The 19118-nt window shown below is 45.5% G+C and overlaps 1 protein-coding gene across 1 annotated transcript in view; it reads left to right on the top strand.

Moving 5' to 3' along the window:
- The window catches only part of EIF2B3 (eukaryotic translation initiation factor 2B subunit gamma), a 90902-nt gene that overhangs the window by 70146 nt on the left and 1638 nt on the right, over positions 1 to 19118 (top strand). Inside the window, exon 11 of the mRNA XM_072343018.1 lies at positions 9237 to 9340. Coding sequence (XP_072199119.1) covers positions 9237 to 9340 — 104 coding nt within the window. The remainder of the gene's footprint in view (positions 1 to 9236; positions 9341 to 19118) is intronic.

Genomic DNA, 19118 nt, shown 5'->3' with positions numbered 1-19118 from the left:
ACCAAACATACCGCAAAATTCCACAGGCTTTATAAAGATGTTCAGATATTAAAAGTACCTTTTTGGGTAATATTTTGTGAATTTCTGGAAACCAGTTTCATCACTGCTCACACTCAGTGAAAACGGTGTCGTCACCAATAAGTGATACATTTTGCACTCCTCAGCTGCTCCATAGTCACTGCACACTGATGCACTGGAGTCAAATTTGTAATCTTTCCTCTCCGGTCCAAATTAATCTTAAATGCTTTAAGCTTTACTTAAAAACATACTGTAATTAATGTTGCGTGGATCTGCACAGATACTGTATTGATAAAGTATTTCTTTACTGCATCACCGTAATCCTTCAGATTAGAGAGATGTGAAGTCATGCATACGCGGGTGATGAGGTACAGGAATATCCAACTGCTAAGTTTTGTTGAAAGATGTTTTGCTTATAACTTAGTAAAAACAATTTCTGTGTATTTTGACCTTCTTTCATGTATTTGATTAAATCTGATAGTTTTTTGTTAAAATGGTAATGATTCTGAAACATGTTGATGGATCCATTTGCAACAGCTGAATAAATTGTATCTGATTTTTCTTTAAACTGCCCACAGTGGACAGCTTTGCTTTCCAAGCATCTCTTCTCCCAAACGTGTCAGAGTAACTCAAGCTTTACCTAATCACCAGCTTCAGAAAGCGTCTTCCACTTTAGTTAGATAGTCAGCATATGTTGGCAGGTCTGAGTCAAAATGAGCATAACAAAATGCCCTAGTAGGTCTAATTTATCTCTTTTTGTTGCATAGCGAATGTTTCGAACATGAGCCAGTTTTAACATCATCTAAGGCATTGCATATTAGAAACTTATCTGAGGAGCAGATAAAACACAGTGAACATACACTGTAATGTTGACACGAGCAGCTCCACCAAACTAATGGACTACTGTGTTGTGCAGTAAGTCACATGTGAGTGATATCTGCAGGCTGGGCCCAGCACCATTTGTTGCAGCAACACCAGTCTGAAGAAGTAGGCTGAAAAGACTGCTATAAGGCACGCTATGGAGAAGACAAAGCTTTTTGTAACCTAGGGAAGAAAGAAAGATCAGGTAAATCATTTCTGGAAGTTGGAAGGCTGGGGACAACTAAATGCAAAAATTGCTCAGCATTCTGAGTTCGTTTATCAAGAGCTGTGTCTCTTCATGCCACTGCCCTGGTAATTCTTTTACTGCTTACATCACCTCTAGTTTCTGTGGATTGAATCTCACTGTCTTTGTTTTTTTCTGCATCTTAACTGGATAAGTGCTCATGTGTCAGTACAAAGGAAAGTGTGAAAACTGTTTTGTCTCTTGATGACCTGTAATGTGAATTGAGGATGCTGTTGGACCTGCCATAGTTCTTTTGGCTTGAGGACCCACACATTACATCTCCAAACCAAAAAAAGGTTTCAGAGAGCCTTGCAACATTTGATGTGAGCTTCTGAAATGGACAAACAGATTTTTTCCCTCTGCCCACAAGGGATTTATTACAAAACTAGGTTCTTATTGTTAGGCTGTGGTTGGTTCATTCCTGGACCTGGGTTTCACCTGAATAGTGCCATTTTGTCCTGTTTCTAAGTTACAATCCGGTAATGGCTAATGTGTTTGATATTCTGGAGGACCAGTAGCAGAGTTCTTGTTTCTTCCAGCCCTGGTGTATAAGGGCTTCTGTTATGTTCTATGTGTCTCTTGTGAAGTGATCTGAGTAGATATGAATCCCCCTTAGATGCAATTACAGGGGATTAAAGAAGTTAGTAACACAGACAAAATAATTGGCAGTCTTCTCTTAATGTGTTTCCCACTGTGAACTAATTCTTCCATCGTTGAGATAATAAAATAGCGAAGATTACATATGTGCAGAGTGATGGACATACTTGACCAAGCTGGGAGGGATGTAGTTTATACAACAGTGCAAGTGCTGAGAGATGCTGACTATCCAGGTGACAGGCTGCAGCGAGAAATGGTTCTTATTTCTCTCTGCACTGCTCCCTTGAGCTCAGTGACAAATGACTGCACTGAGTTACGTACTTGGAGAAAACCTACTAATCGAGCTGAAATTGTAGATCACTTGTAAATTTTGTGCATCTGGATGCTCCTGCAGTAGCTGTACATGCCCACAGGCTCTGCTGTGTCTTGACCCTTTTGCTAGTTCTGTTTGCATTGGGTGTAGTGCAGTACAACTGGGTCCCTAAATTCAGATTAGGCACACTTAACTTCCTTGAAATGGGATCTGGATATTGATGGAGGAATGCATACATGACCCTGTGCTGAAGTGCTCTGAGCACTGCAGAGAATACTCTGGTCATCTGCATGGCGCCAACCAGAAAATTTTAGGCATTGCCTCCCAAGTCAGTGTCACAAAGACAGTAAGTTGTGTGTTGGGTTTTGTTGATGATGTCCTTGCTACTAATGTTAAAGTCAATGGTGCAGATACTGTGCTGTTACTCAGTGGACTGGAGTGAGACCACGTGCGACTAGTTAAATGCTGCTCTAGTTTACCACATGTCTCCAATTTATTGCTACTTTCTATGAGAAAATGTACAAAGGAAGAAAACAACAAGCAGGCTGATCTGGATTGGCTACTAACTGCAGATTGATTGTGAAGTTTATTGGTTGTTTCCTCAATAGTGCCAAATCAGCACCTGATGTAGAAACAGTGAGCGGTTTGAAGAAAATTCTAATTAAAACCAGGATGGAATTGAGCAGTTATAGGGGTTCAGCACATAAGTGGTCTTTTTCCTGTTGGATAAGAGCAGTACATAGGAATGATCCTATTGCCAAAGCAACATTTGTTGAAATTGTAAAATATATTTTACAGCACATTCCCTCACGGGAAGGAATGAGGAGAGATGAAGTTGTTTCCAGCACCATAGCTTGCAAAGCTGGAAGTACAAGTTTTGCTTTATGCTGGGATTTCCAAATGTTTTATGTCTTGAACCAGTTTTTAAGATGGTTGTTGTCTTCTGGGTGCTGTCTCATGATGGCAGTTGCACCCCTGCCCTATGCTAACCTTGGAAAGAACAACTTGGAACAGCTTGGAACAGACATTGCAGAAAGCACATGAAAAGTGAGAGCTTAATTCAGAAGAAGTGTATGTAGTGTGTATATGTAAGTATAAAGTATATTGTGGATATGGATAAGCATGAATATATGAATAAAGCTAGGTATAGTGCTTGCCTGTAACAAGAGCTCTTATTTCTCAACAGAGTTTGCTTTCAGGAAGGTAAATTGAGGAAGAGAGGACAAACATGGAAAGCAAGGAGCAGAAAGTAGCTGAGCTACTTCCATAGCTGGTTCACTTTCAGCATCAGTTGCATTCTGCTATATGTGTTGTATTTAGGATACTTCTCATATAGTACCTGTTATCTTGTGAATCTCTGAACCATTATTACTTGCAGCTCCGCAGAGAACATTTTCTTCTGGCTAGCTTCCTGCTACATCAATCCATCTCAAATAAATCACCTGTTCTTTATACTCAGGTACATATGTTCTCCTGGCAGTGCAGGGAGCTCTTCCCAATTTTCCATACATCTTGTACATCAAATGTTGAACTTAAAGCACAGGTCAGCTCTGAAAAGCATTGTTTTAAAACAGCTCCTCTTGTTTTGCTGATCTGCTTCTTCAGGTGGCCAGAGTTAGAGCTATAAATAAGCTTCTGCCTCCTGCTAGCCACATGGGTCTAATCGAAGAGGTGTATGCAGATTTTCAAAAGCAACTGATTGCTGCCAGGTTTTGGTGGGACTCTGTAAGTGCCACTGGTGCTCCTGAAAAATCCTCCCCAGCCTGGGTAAGGAGAAGGAAGAAGTTCTCACGTTTCGGAATTGCTCCTCTGAGTTTCTAAGGGGGCCTTGGGGTTAAATGAGTTCAGCTTAACTCCAGGAAACCAGTCTCTGTTTTTAAGGATGGCATTTAGAAAATCTTCTTTTCCACGTACGTCCAGCCCATATAGCAACTGATTTAACTTATAATGTCCAATGGAGAGTGAGAACCCAGACAGAGGTCAGCTTCTTCATGCGTAAAGGTTTCCTGATGTAAGACTCGTTTCAGCGTGTGCTTTTGCTGAAGTGTGCAAAACCAGACTTCCAGCTAAATGAAAGGCCACCAATTGGTTTGTTCCAGGATCAGCTGGATTTATCTGAAGTTTCAGAGGTGAGGCACAACCTTCCAGGCGACCTCCCCCGGCAGCCTACATTTCACTTAATAAAACAAGTTAAGGAAGGTTTGAGGCAATCCTTTAAGGTCAGTTGAACTTTCACTGGAAAATACGAGTGCTGGCAAGTATATGCAATATGTAATGCAAAATGTTTAGGGTGTGGGGAAGAAGCGTAAAGGAGCCATACCACAGTGATGAGCTTGGCTAGCAAAGAGACTTGAAACAAGTTCCTCGGCAAAAACACCCTCGGAGACGGGTTAAGAATTTAGGGGATTGGTAGAATGTTTTTGTTACCCCCAAGGGGAAAAACAGGAGATCAAAGCCCAAATTCACTTAAGAATGCTTTCTTTGAAACGTATCTATAAATTATAGCACGTACTGCTGGCATCTATTGTAGTCTTTGGTATTTACTTGAGTGTATGATGCGAATTCACAATACCTGGAGTTGGCTTGTTAGTGTGTAAAAGTAAATGTTGGTGAAGGCAACGTTGCAGATTCTCAAGTTTCCTCATAGTGGTGTTGCCTCTTCTCTGTTTTCCCATGGCTTTGTGCTTCATCCTGTGACCATGTGTTCCAGCCACCACCTTCAGGAGGATTCTTTGAGGGGCTGCCGGTAGGGTTTGGAGCTCTCCCCTTGCCACCTCTCACAGTTATTGAGCTGCCTGCTGTGGCTGTTATTTCCTTGGTCAGGGCGGAGTGGGATGTTGCTCCCAGGGGAATCCACAGCTGCTACCCCTCAGTCAGCAGAGTAGCTGCTGAGGCTTGTCACCCTCGGCTTTTAACTCCCCATTCCATCTCTGCTTCCCAGCTCATCTGGAGGAGCAGGACTCCTGACTGCTTGGCATGGCAGAGCATTACCCACGGCCGTCCTGAGCTCTCTGCTCCAAGCTCTGCTTTCCTCTCCAGCCTATGGTTTTAAGTGTTGCATTTTAGACACCTCATTTGCTTTGCTGCCCAACAGAGATTATGTCGTTTTTTTGGCACAATTGGATTAAACTAGCAGACCTGGATAGCTTCCATTGGCATTTCAGGAGATTTGCTGTAAGGCAAACCTGTGACATTTGTACCTTCCTAAGCTTGCACAACCAGGGCGAGAGCTGCAGTTGAGGTCTTGACCTCAGTTACTTAAGCCCCTTTCTCCCAGGAGCGTTCATCACTTTAATCACAGAGTCCTAAATAATCAGTGGGTAGCCTGTAATTAGGGGTTGTGTCCTGGACTCCTGCAGCCTGCTCCCGGTGTGCTGAGCGCTGCGGATTTTGATTTCCCATTCCCCCAAAGGATGTTTGATCTCAGATTTACACTTCAGAAAATTAAGAAGGGTACAGTACCTCCGTCCCCTGGCAGCCTTCCTGCTTTCAGTGGTAGGTGCCTTTCTTTTCTTAAGTGTCTCAGTTCTGCAGCGATTGACACATTTGATTTAAGAGTTAGATTTATAGACTGATACTCAGGCTGAAAGTCAGCAGCTCCAGGACTGCATAAATCAGCCTGTCTCTGGGACTAATACTTCCTTATTTATAATTTCGACAGGAGATGGAATTCTTTCTCAATTCTTTACATTTCTTTCAGATGTAATCGACCACCCTGTCCTTTGGTTTAAAGCTATGCGACTTTGCCACAAATAGAGGGAGGGGGAAGTAAGCCCGGTCCAGGAATTGCTATGCTATAAAAGCTCCATATTGTGTGCTCTTGGACTTTGCTTTCTCCCAGCTTCCTTCAAGCCCACACAAGAGATGGACTTGAGGTTTTTTTGGCTTTCTTCCCCTCCCCCCTCCCTCCATACATACTCTGACCTTTTAGAAAAATAAATAGAAGATAAAGAAGGACCTGGAATGTTGCAGAATGTGTGTATATTTTGCTCTCTGTTGTTTTCTGCTGGGATTAGTTGTTTACAATGGGAGAGAGAGGGAGGGCAGAGGAAGGGAGGTCTGTGGCCTTAACTGAAATTAGTGGCATTTCAGAGTGATCTTGTTAGGTGGTCTGCAGTTTAAAGACCTAAATCCTTGTAATCCCCCCATGCCTCCTTGGCCACTACTCCTTTTGCTCTTGTTCTCTCACTTTCAGGAGAAAAAAAAAAAAGCAACCAAACCCAAGTCAGCCTCTGTCTCTCAGATGCGGGCTGTGCATAACGTAGACACATGCACAGCCATACACACACACTCGCTCTCATATGCTTCCATTCGCACATTGTACCTGTATAACAAATTAATGTCTCAGCTAGCCGACATCTACATCTGTTACCACTACAGGACTGGGCTTGTAAAAATGCTCTCTCTAGAATGCAGACACACACACACCGAATATTTTTATTTATTTTCTGAAAAAGCGCTCAGCTGCCAGGCTTTCAGCTTGTGATTGCACTTAAAACAAATTCAAATTGAAATTTCAGCCATAAATCAAATGCCCCAAATTAGTTCCTCTTGTGGGTTTGAACATGCTCTTTGGATTTTAAGGTCAGAAGATATCCGTTTTCACGGTGCTGAAAAGTTTAAAAATATACTGCGTTTTAGGAAGAGAAATAAATATGGTTTGCATTATAAAGCAGTACATCAAATATGTGCGTATGCGCACACACAACACGGTCAGTGAAGTTGAATGCTGTCAGAGCACCTTTGAGGACTAATAGCACCTAATTGTTAAGCGAGGCAGGAAACACGGTGGCTGTTTATCCAAGGAGGATGCAGGAGATTGCCTTGAGATGTGATATTTATCCTTTAAGAGAATAAAAGTTTATCCCTTACTCTTCAATTTAAAAAAGGGGGGGGAAAAAATGGTAAAAATTAAATAAACACACAAAATACTTATCTTGGCAGGCCTTATAACATACTTTTTCGGGGGAAAAAAAAAGGCATTTACAAGTGGTTTCAAAATGGCTGTGTTACATCTGTCAGCGGGTAAAGGGAACACCCACAAATTGTGTTTTTATCTCATGAAGTTTTGTTCCACTTGAGCAATAAAAGCCAGATTCACTGCTGGTGTGTGAGACTGGGGTAATCCTAGCGCTGAGCGTGGCTCTAAAACTTGTGCATTTGGTTGTGTTTATAAGTTTGAAGAAACTCCTGGGGTGGCGGAGTCTTTTGTTTTTGCTTGACACTGGCACCGGGGAAGGGTTTGCGAGCACCTGGCACAGCCACGTTTGCCTTGGTTCCCTGGGCTGTCCTTCCAACAAATGGTTTGGCAGGAAAGCCCCTTATCTTTGATGTTAATGTCATCAGCACTTTCTTGGTTACAATGCTGTTCTTTCCCCAAGAGTTGGAAAACGATCCCAAGAAGGCTTGGGACACGCATCCAACGTGCTCCAGCCTGAGCTCCAGAAAACAGCTTGAAGTAGGAGATCTTAGCACATCCAAGGCTCTTAGAATCATGGAATCGTTCAGATTGGAAAAGACCACTAAGATCATGTTGTCCATCTGCCAACCTATCCCTACCATGCCCACTTAAGCCGTGTCACTCAATGCCACATCTCCACAGTTCTTGTGCTTAGAAGCAGTGATAGATGGTGGGAACCCACAAATCTCAGGGACGTGGTTCAAAGTGATCAGAGAGGAGGCATTTTGGAGCGTGTTTTTTTGGACAGGGACCCTTTCAGCAGGCAGTGAGCAATCCGTTCTGTCACCTTTGCTTGGATGGCACCAGCTCAGGATGGCAGCAGTGATGGGCAGTCCTTCCTCTACCAGTTCGTTTTCCAGCCCGACTCTCAACGCTGAGTGTTCTCCCAGCAAATGCTGTTGCACAGGACGATGGCTGGAGTACATGGAGCTATTGGAAAGAAACAGCTGGTGACAGTGTGAGAGCAAAGGCAGACAGGGGTCTGCTGTGTATCTTTGCCGCTTTTTATCTTATTAATATGTTAGTAAAAACCTTGCCAATGCAACCTGAGCTGGTTACTTGGAGCATAATTGCTCATATTGCCTCCTTATAGGTCAGAGGAGGGGGAGTTGAAGCGAGTTAAAAGAATGATTGTTCAGAGGGGACAGTCTGCTCAAGGGAAGTCATAACTGCTAACCACCGTGGCTGAGGTCCGGTTTTATTGCTTTTACTCCTGCAGAATTAATGCCGTGTTTGTGATGCAGGTGGTTTCTGCTCTGACTCACATGAGCAACAGAATTGTTATATATTTAATGGCAAATTCTGTGTACCAGATAGTGGCAATGTGTGAGTAGGAAAAGAACTAGGACTTAACGTTAGGATTGGCAGTCTGGGGTGAGGGTTGATGCTCCTCCTTGCTCCTGAGGAGCACAGCTGGCTGGCGCTCTGTTCAATACAATATTGAGGCTCGGAGGGCTCTCGGTACCAAAAGCCCTCAGTGCTATTAGTTCAAACTCCAGAATAGTTCTTCTGTTGATGAGCCAGCCTGGTGGTGCAGCCAACGGCATTTTGCTGTGGTGAGACCCATGGCCATGGCTGCGGGTGCCACAGGAGGGATTAAACTGAGGAGCTCGATGCAGAAAGTCACTGAAGCCAAAAGCTTCAGAAGGAGATAAGCTATTTGATTGAGGGTAGCAAGAATATCCACAACTGTTGTAATGCACATTAGCAGAAGCGCTATCGAGGAAATATGAGATGGGACAGATACCTCCATCTCTGTTATGTATCTCACAGCTTTCTCTCCACAAATTGGTTTCAAGGTGTGCTGTACTTAGTACTTTTAGGCACTTCATAGCTGAATGCCTCCAGATTCTCTGACCTTTAATGATTTCTATCCATCTTTGCACATGTAAATGCGAGGAAACAATCTGCAGCGTGGCTGTTTTTTCTCCGTAGCTATGCAATAAATTGCTTGTACCATTTAACATTACTCATGGTGCTGAGTGAGCACACATCACAGATATTGTTTAAGATGCGCAATTACTGTTTTACTGCCTGGAGAGGCAAAGACCATTGCAATAACTCACTCAGATCTCTCAATATCTTCGTAGAGGGGTTATGGAGCCAACATCTGGACTCTGAAATTCTTTCCTAAGTGGATGATCAAATCATGTCAGAGGTTTATTAGCTATCCCAGTGGGTACCTTTGTTTTGTACCTATCATTTTAATCATTTTCTTGTTCTACCCTGTGCTTGCGTTATAGGTGTTGTCTTCAGGGCAGTGTTATTTGTAATAACGCTGTGATAGAGAAGGGTGCAGACATCAAAGACTGTTTGATTGGAAGTGATCAGAGACTGGAAACCAAAGGTAAGTAGAAAAGCTGTTTTTATGATGCATTTGTACTTGATTTTAGGAATTTCCTTCTCAAGATTTTCCTCCTGTTTCTTCAAGAGCCAGTAAACAGTGGCTGTTCGACAGCGTGGTGTCCCTTAAGATTAAGATTTGTTTTTCATGGAAAGTGCAGCTTCCTGGCATAAGAATAGTCCAGGGACTCGCTCTTCAGAAGTTGGCAGAAAAACTTTGTAGTTACTATAAAGGACAAGATTGGGTGCTGAGACAGTCTTTTCCCAGAGACCACAATTAGGTCAGCTTGGAGTTGTCCTCAGCAGAAGGAGCTGTCATTTTGACAAGTAGTTTTTGTCAGTGTTAGGGGTGATGCAGTCAAATGAGTGATGGCACAGACATCACAGGCATCCTTCTCTTTGTGAATGCTAGCAGCCGCAGGTGCCAGCATGTTCCCATCCAACCTGCTCCATGCTGGAGTTGCTGTGCTTACTAGTAAATACAAGGGCAGATACATTCAGATCTGCCTTACTGAAATGAAATGGTTTTTTGGGGTTTCAGAGAAGTTACAACTATGTGGCCTCAATTTGGGCAAAGTTAGGCTGTCCAATCAAGCTGTGAGTGGTGAGGGCTCAGTAACCGCCTAAGTGGAACTGTTGATTTCCTGCCCGAAGAGATAATGGGCAGGAAATGGCTGTCTCAGTGACTGCATCCCAAGCAGAGGGCTTTTTAATGAATATTTATGGTTGGGGTTTGGCAGATCCCTGCTCCAGGGTGTGGACTGAGGACAACAGTGAGTTCCTTTTCAGGCTCCATGTGAAGTTATTTAGTCAGATCAGGATTTGTTTGCTTGTTTTGTCTTTATAGTATACGGGTGGTTTCCCAATTGTGAGTGTCTTCACAAAGAGCAGGGTTTGCACTTAATGTGGTATGGTGTAACCTATTGCCAGATATGCATATGGAACATTTTCTTTTAATTTGAAACTAGAAGAGACTCATGAAAACAAAGTGTTGATCCTACAATTGCAAGTCTCAGATACTGTAGGAAACACCCAGTCGGTGCTATGTGCACTGTGGTCTTGGTCCTTGTGTTCCACAGTTTCTGCTTACCCGTGGCTTTGTCCATCACATCAGTTGTCATCATCGACCCTTGTGGGTTCATTGCCCTCCTATCCCTGAAGATACATCTTGTTTATGATGCTCTATCTGTGCCTTCTTCAGAGCATGAATCACTAGGAGAGCTAAATGAGGTCGTGTTTGTTTATTAATGTACAATTTGAACTATGAGGAAACTATGAGGGCGTAGATTTAGCTAATTTACTATGCTCAATTTCTTCAGCAGATCATTTCAAACAGAAATATCACACTTTGCCCTCACTCGTGTCTTTTTCAGTAGTCTCTTCCAGGATGCAGGTCCCAGTCTGGATGATCTTGTTATGGAAACCATTCTTCCTTCATTATTGTCCCTGTCATCTTTATCTGAACATTTTTCAGGATCTGTCAACATAATTCTATGATTCTGTGATGACGTATTTCAAAGGAGAGGAACAGGGCTGGAACCTGCGGTTCATTTACCTATTCTTGTAGGGCCACGTGCTCAACACTCCAGAGCACTTGTCAGTGAGTCTGTGGACCCTACAGCTACACTGTTCAGGAAGGTATGGCTAATGTTAGCAAGGACACTCAGGTAGATTGTGAATAACAAATGTGACATTATGCCAAGCAAGAAAAAAATAATAACAAAGCCTCAGTTCATTTCCCTGCCTCAGTTTCCTAACCGTTTTGGAATTTCTTTGGGCTGGGGGTCAGGTTCTCCTTGGTGGTCTGGGATCTGTCTGTGAAGTTCATGACTTATTTCCTGAACTGCAGAGTCTTTCCAGCCCAGTATGTTTCTTCTGACCTTGCCTGGTCCCACAGCAAACTGGGCCCTCTCTTTTTCACTGTGAAAGCATGCCATGACTTCCTTTCCCCTGCCCAAGACTTCCTGTATCTTGTGCCAAGCTTTTGGTGTGGCCCTGTGAGTCTGTTTCCATATTCCCACTTTCATCAAGACTTTGGCTATGTTGTTCTGTTTGGTAACTTTTCCTTCTTCAGACTCTAGCCTTCACAGCCAGGTTACGAAAAATTGGTTCTGTTGGGTCACAGCCACCTTTTGCTGCAAGCTGATCGCACCTCAGCAGACGTAAGCAGTAGCAGCTGGCTGTTCACCCCAGTCTGGGAGTTACATGCTAGAAACCTCAGCAAAGCTGAATACACCTTCCCAGAAACATTAAAGAAAAAGAAAAAAAACAACCCGGCAGTTCCTTATTCCAAAGCATCAGCCAGGATTCATCAAAGGTACAAAGATCCCCGCATCATCCTGCACGGCCCCAAGCAAATCCCACAGTTGACTTTGCTGCGGAACTGGCTGTGTGCTCCTAGTTCTGCCATACAAGTCCTGGTCTCGCTGCCCAGGCAGCTCAGGGTACAAGAGCTCTTTGAGCCACTGACCTCCTTTCATAACCTGAACCATGGAAGCAGGATGGCAGAAGAACAGATACCACAAATGACAGGCAAAAGTAACTCAAACCAGCTCTCGTCCTTTTCCTTCTACGGAAGAGGCAGGGGCATATTTAGGGTGGTCCAAATGGCACAGCTGGGAGTAATGGGATTGAATTAAACACAATTTAGGTTGGATATCTGAAACATTTTCCTAATGATGTGGTCAGGTCGGCTGTGGGATAATCTCCCCGGGGACATGGTGGGAGACCTCATCGCTTAATAATAGGCTTGGCAAAGCTCTGGACACCTAAATAGAGGGAGTGCTCCACCACTGGTTTTTGGGGCAGTTCAGATGCAGCCTATTAATTTCAAACTAAAGAGCGAGTTAGAGACGCAGGGCGGGGGGGCAGGTAGCTGTCAGCAATGACTTCAGGCCCCATCACAGCACTGGCCAGACACGGTACTTTTTAAGTGCCTCTGTTAAAGTCATGATGTGGAGTTTTATTAAACTTCTGGATTTGCAAGCCATGCCTCCTGAGAGTCATGCTATTCTCTTCCCACTGGTTTTATTACCGTGCCTAGGAAGCATCCACTTCCCTTCCTCTTTGATACTTTAAGAAATTTGCTAGCAGAGAATTAACAGACAGGCGACCTCACCCAGATAGCAGTTGGAAAAACATGCTGGTACCTAAGAAAAAGGAGGCAATTATTAAAGGGATAGGAAATGGCAGGCGGCAGTTCTGAAAGGGCTTAATTGCACAGAGCATTCAGTCACTACTTCTAAGACAGTTACTACAATTGCACTCCAGCCTTTTTGATGAACTTGCTTTCTTCAAAGTAGAGAACAGAGATAGTAGAGAGACACTCACGGGATAAAACTAGCAAAATGGACCCAGAACTCAGCACCTTAGCCCTCACTTTCAGCCCTGATGTCCCTGCGGCAGGCATGTTTTGTGTTCATTGCCTGTGCAGGAGCCAGTGTCATTTAGGGACAGCTTGAGTCACTGTACACCCAGAAAGTGTATTACAGCAGTGTTATTGCCACAAAGTGTATTTGCAGAAAGGGAAAAAGTATCAGCATTCAGGATGCTGATGTAATCTTAGCTTGGCACCCCGATGCGTACTTAGTAGCATTATCTCTCTGACCAAGATGTAGGCTTCGCTGTGCTTATTCTGGTGCATTTTTAATGCAACCATATATTTTTGTTTCCTTTGGTGCCACGACGCAGTCAGCACCCAGAAAGTGCTGCTGAGCGCACGCCTAATACGAGGTTGTTCCACAGCCCTGATTCCTGTCTTCTTTCAGCTTGAGTCTGAAGCCGTAATTACTGTACACTATGCAAGAAACAAGATCCTTTCTGTGGCCTTTCTGCAACATTTGTCATCTTAGTGCTTCACAGCTGTTAACAAGCTCATTTTTACCTCCTCGGCCTGAGCATGGTTGATTTTTCCTCCTATTTTAGAAAGGACTGAGAGTCAGAGAGTTGCTGTTTGTAGGCCCATTCATTCTGACTGCCTGTGCTGAAGCAGCATGTTACGTGTAGCATTTCCTAACAATTACATTTTAGCTTTAGCATTTTCTTTGTAAATATTGGGATGGAGGGTTCAGTCTACCAAGCAAAAAAGGAAAGAAAAACAGTTTTTTTATGTGATCATGTTGGCCTGTGCATGGGTCGTTAGCAGCTCCAGGAACTAGAACTCCATTATAGAGCTTCTGCTGTTCCAGCTGATGGGAACTGACAGTAGTGGGTCATCCTCCTTAAGGGGAGCTGGATTTGGAGTGAAGCAAGTGGAACTTTGCCAGGAAATTTCACAGATGCCCACGAGTGTCAGCAGCCTGGAGATTCACTCCCGGTGCAGGGAGAGGAGGCTGCAGTTAACGTAGGCTTTACTGCACCTGCCTGCAGCATCAGCCTTTGGGCCCCAAACACATCACCTGTTTCCCTATCTGATCCTGACTCCAGCCTCACTGCTCCCCACTATGGCTTTGTCCCAGAACCAGTCTCACCCCATTCCCAGCCTTTGGTTCTTCCTCTAGTCTTAGTTTCTTTCTCTTATTTTGTTATGCCCAGCCACACACCTGTCTCCTCTTCTCTCACCATATACACTATTTCCAGTCCCCCTGCCTAACAGCCCCATGCTCCATTTCCCATCTGGCACTCCATCCCTGACTGCTTTGACCTCTTTCTGTGCTGCTGTTGTGCCCAGGCGGCATCACTCTGGGCACTGGAGGGAAGTGGTTCTGTGCTGAGTGCTGGTCCCAGAGCTGGGACACAAGCCTGGGGGAAGTCCTGCAGCATTCCTGCACTTCTCTGGTTGAGAGCGCTCAGGGGAAGCAGTCTCTGGGGCCTTTAGCTGCCCTCCTGAGAACATGTGCAAACAGATTTTTTCCAGAGGCTTATCACATAGCCAAAAGTGTGTGGTTTCTCACCAGAACAGAAAAAGGCACATATCCAGTAGGGACTGGCTCCCGTTTCAGATCATTTTCCAAGTCTTGTTCCAAGCTTGCAGTCCTAGGACTTCTCAATGAAACAGAGTAAGACTGTTTTATTTTAATGAGGGCCAAAGAGCATGTTTTTCTCTAATGCCATCCTGTGCAGGCAGGTACAGTTTATGGAGCCTCTACATATGAATGGATGACTGCTTGCAAGGATGCTTCACTCCAGCCAAGATTGAGCAAGACAGGGACAGGAAGAGATTGATGGACTTTCTGATGCTCTTTCTGCATTCAAGTAGAGCCGAGCGTCTGCTGTTGCAAGATGCTGGGTACCTCCTGGTGAAATCTTGGGGAACTGAAAATGCTTAGCATGACACGAGGTCGGGATCAGAAAGCATGCTGCATTGCAGATGGGAGTTAAGAAAGCTTACGAAGAGCAGACTCAGACTAAACAGTGCACACATGTATGTCGTGCACTGAGGTGCAGGATGATCTGGAAAGCAGGAATGGTGTAAATTCACAGGGAAATTTTGAGGTCCGTGTGACTTGTTCCCTAGAGTGGTTTACCTGCTGGATGTCTCTGACAAAGATATCAGCTGGCAGCTCGAACAGGCATCTCTTAGAAAGTCACCTTTTTTGCATCAGTGACAATTTCTAGCTGATCCTAACAAGTACTGCCTTTCCAAGCTGTATAAAAACAGTTTGTGAGTTCTGGTCTTAGTGGTGGCATAAAACTCCCCTAGAATAACCCATTAGTGATGTTTTGTCCTTCCCTCTGCTGCTGGGCACTGTCACACTGTCACTTGAGCACTGTGTCATTCCCAGCCAGGGAAGTTCAGGCTTCCTGCATGAATGGGTTAAGGGAACTGCTGTATTCACAGTGTGTTGATTGTGATGTCTACCCATAAGGCAGCAGTTTGTAACCTTGTAGAAATATTTGTACATGCTCCATGCAGAGAAAATAACCTCTGGTGCTTTGCTAGAGCTCAGCCACATGAAAGAGCTGGGAAGAACACCCCAACGGATGCCTGAGAGGAAGGGGATCTCTGCTTGTGTCCAGCACAGTGGGCAGCAGTCTCCAGGCAGATGTGGCACTGCTGCCATCCTAGTGGGAAGCGTGGCCAGAGGCTTTCAGATTGACAGTTCTGAGATCCCTGCTAGCATTTGCTTTGAGAGAGCAATGCCCCTGTGGGAGCACGTCCATCATTATAACCCAGTCCTCTTCTTCAGTGATTGTTAGGACACTGCCACAGTGCTGGGGCTGTGGGTGCGTCCCTGTCCTCAAGGAGCTCACTGTTGTACGCATCCCTAGTCCTTAGTCTCACTCTCCTCTGATGAATGTACCTCCTAAAACCCTGAGCAATCACATTCCCTTACCTCGGACAGTCACTTTTCCCAATTCCTTCACCCCACCCCGTCCATCTGCTCAAGGCCACAGTAAACTCATCTTTCTTCAGACACTGAATTCATTGCTGCCTTTACCTTTTGTATGGGAGATTGGTAATCACAGCCTGAACCTCTGATTGATCAGCTGAGGCAAGTGTAGGGTCAGCTGTGGGAGCACAGGTGAGAGTGATGTAGCTGTGCTCCCAGAAGGGGTGGAGCCCAACTTCATCCCCTCTGAGACCTCATTTAAGGGCTGACTCCCACTGAGGCAGCATCTCTTGGAGATTGCTCACCAGTGAGGACTGCCCCAGCTTCTTCAGCCAAGGCACCACCACTGGTGAGTTTTCCTTTGCTTATTCCTTCTGTACATTTCCTACCATCTGTATATTAACAACCAATACACCTTTACATACCAAGACATACTCATCTCTCTGGGTGGATATGAGGGAAGAGGTGTTAACACCTGATCTAGTGCAAGATGGTCCTGCCCGTGGCCAGGGATTGGACTGGATGATCTTTGAAGGTCCCTTCCAGCCCAAACCATTCTGTGTACAACACCGGTGAGAGAAGCCTCAGCTGCCCCAATTGAGCGCAGGCACTGCAGACGGGTGTTTGCTGGGAGTGGTGTACGACAAGGGTGGGATCTCAAAGAGTGGATCTCCATCTGTTCTCTGCCTGGAGCCTGGGTTGGGCCCCCAGCTGCTCACCAGAGCTGATGTGCCTGAAGCTCTCACCAGTCCCATTCCCAGCACCCTGGGCAGAGTTGCACATCCCTCCCTGGGATGCTTACCGAGAGCATCACTCCGGAGCCCCTCTAGCACAGCCTCAGTGTGGGGCTCATGCGGCACTTGCAATCTGTGGGACACTTCTGGCCTTAGGGGCCATGGTGCAGTCATCCCAATCACCAGCGGTCATGTAAGTATGTGGCGTAGCTGGGGAGAGAGCAGGCCTTGACTGGAAAGCCCCAGTGCTCCATAAACACAAACAAATCAGCCTCCATCACCTGCTTCCCTTCTTTATCTCTCCATGTAATTTAAAACACCCTCCAGCCTCCCAGAGTCAAGCTTCAGCTGCTTCCCATCCCCTTAAGCCCCTTCAGTTCCTCTCCCCCCACCAACCTGGCTGCCTTTCCAGGGCCAACCATCGCTGCAGAGACAAGTTGCTCCTCTCTCCCACTCTCTGATCCTTTCTGTCCTGGGTGAATGTGGTAGGAGCCACCCACGGTGTGTTTTCGTGCATGCGTTTCTGCAGGCACCCCTCCCCCTGCCCGGTTTTTAAGTTAAACTATCTCTTGCTTTAAAGAGAGCAAATACACAGCAGTGGCTTTCATCACTGCTGTATAATAGAGCAGTAATTCTGTGCCAGGGACTGTTTTCTATTTTATTTTAAAGGGTTTATAAAACAGTGTATGTAATTGAGTGAGTAAACTGAACGTTTTCTGGAGCCCCTGAGGGCTGGAACTTCGTGGTGGTCCTGGGCCTAGGCCCTAACCTTTTTTTTTTTTTTTTTTCTTCCTTTTTTTTTTTTCTTTCCCTGCCTTTCCCCTCCTTCCCCTCCTCCTTTACAACCCAGCGTTGCCACCAGCAGCAGCAGCAGCAATCTGTCTGGGGCTAATTGAGCAAACAGCAAGGAGATGCTTTCACATGGCTTTTAAAGGAATGCTCCGGCATCCCCTTTCTGTAAGCAGCTTCGCAGGAACCTGCCAGGAAGGCTGCGCCGTGCAGGGGAGGGCAGCGTTGGGCTGCAGCCCCCATCCCGGGTGGTAGGGTTTGTGCTGGGCTCTGCAGTCATTTCCGCCCCTTTGTTTATTTGCATTACAATTTGTTTTTAGCCGAGCACCGAAGGCTCTGCTGCTCCCCAGCTCTCCTCGTGTTGTGCGTATGTTTTTAAGGGGCTCAGCATACAGTATGTGTAAACACACGTCTTCCTAAGCAGGAACGCATCTATAACGAGTGACAGGTTTTTGATTTACGCTCAGTAAAATCTCCGTGGACGCTGGGTTCAAGCACCCAGGCTGACTTGGGGCTGGGCTGCGTCAGCAAGTTGAATCAAAGCGCTAATCAGGAGGTTGAATGTGTTGATCAGCTCTGGATTTGCTTAGCACCAGATGCTCCCAATCTGAGAAGATCTAGTTGAACATGATTTAAGGTTGCAGAGTCCAACTCGAAGGCTTTCTGAAAGTCCTTTCTCTAATCCCTCTTCTTTCTCTGCGGGCTGAATGCATCTGTAACCCTGCCAGTGTCAGATAAAAGGCAGCCTGGTAAGAAATCCCTAGTGGGGAGCTGGGGAAGGAGAAGGGAGCTGAACAGCGGAGCATGGGAGGTACTTCTGCCTCCTCCCCCCTGAGTTTCAGGCAGAGTTTCTGCACGAACTGAGCTTGCTGATACCAGCCAGAGCCACTGGCAACTGGCAGCCAGGGCTGATAATGAAACGCTATCCACAGCTCCGCTCCTTGGCACACACGGTGGAGTCTGAATTCCCTTTCCTTTGTAAGCAGGGCTTTGGGAAGGGAAGAGGGAAGCAGGGTGAATCCTTATCTGCCTATCGCATCCCTCTGGGGTGCGGAATCGGGCTTTGTTTCTAGCAAAACCATTCCCTTTATCACTTAGAAACTTTCTCGTGGATTTGAGGCAGGCACATTCATGTGTTTCCTTTTAGCCTGTGCAAGGAGAAATGGGTTTGGTGGTAGCAGTGATACATTGCGTGTGCCAGAATCTGGGCTGTGTGGATCAGGGCAGGACAGGATGGGAGATCAGGGAAGGCGTGCGGCATCATCTCAGTGAGCTTGCTGCTGCCTCAGTTTCCCCACCTGTAAAATTGGAATGCTCTTACTCACCCGCACTCGAAAAGCATCTTGAGCTCATCAGATGGAAAATGCGAGTTACCAGAAGAAGGCTGTAAGCATGTTGGTGCAAAATACAAATAGTTGGTACCACCTCTGCAACAAAATATGTGACGGGGCCCATCCCAGCTCTGCACGTTCAGTGCAGGATGCTGTCTGAAATGAAGCAGAAGGTTCCTTATTAAAAGGTATTGCTACAGATAACTCATACATAGAACCATAAATTGACATGGTTCTTCACAAGCTTAGGTGAAGGCATGTTTAATCTGCAGAGGCATAACGTAATTACTCTCGCTGGATGCTAGCCAGAGTCTTATTCACATCACTGAAATCAACATGATAGGTAGTCTGCTTGGAGGAGGTTCAGGAATGGAGTCACAGGAGTTGCTACAGGGCCTGTTTGAGATATATTGGGAAAGTTGTTGGGGGTGAGGAATGTTACAGCAAGAAGTGCTGCGGGTTGGATTTGAGGTACCTTGGCAGAGCTGTGTGGGGTCCAGGACGGGAGGAAAGAGGAGCTGAGGGCTGGACTTGGGGCTATTGGCAGAGCTGTGCTGGGGAGATCGTGTGGTGCTACCTACATCACGCCTGCACCTGGCATGCCTACAGTCAGTCCCTCATTTTCCCGAGCTGCATCCCCACCTCTGCTCATCGTG

The sequence above is a fragment of the Excalfactoria chinensis genome, chromosome 8 (assembly GCF_039878825.1).
Source record: "Excalfactoria chinensis isolate bCotChi1 chromosome 8, bCotChi1.hap2, whole genome shotgun sequence".
In the NCBI taxonomy this organism is placed as follows: domain Eukaryota; kingdom Metazoa; phylum Chordata; class Aves; order Galliformes; family Phasianidae; genus Excalfactoria; species Excalfactoria chinensis.
Note: the sequence above shows the minus strand (reverse complement) of the source record. Positions and strands in the feature narration are given on the sequence as shown.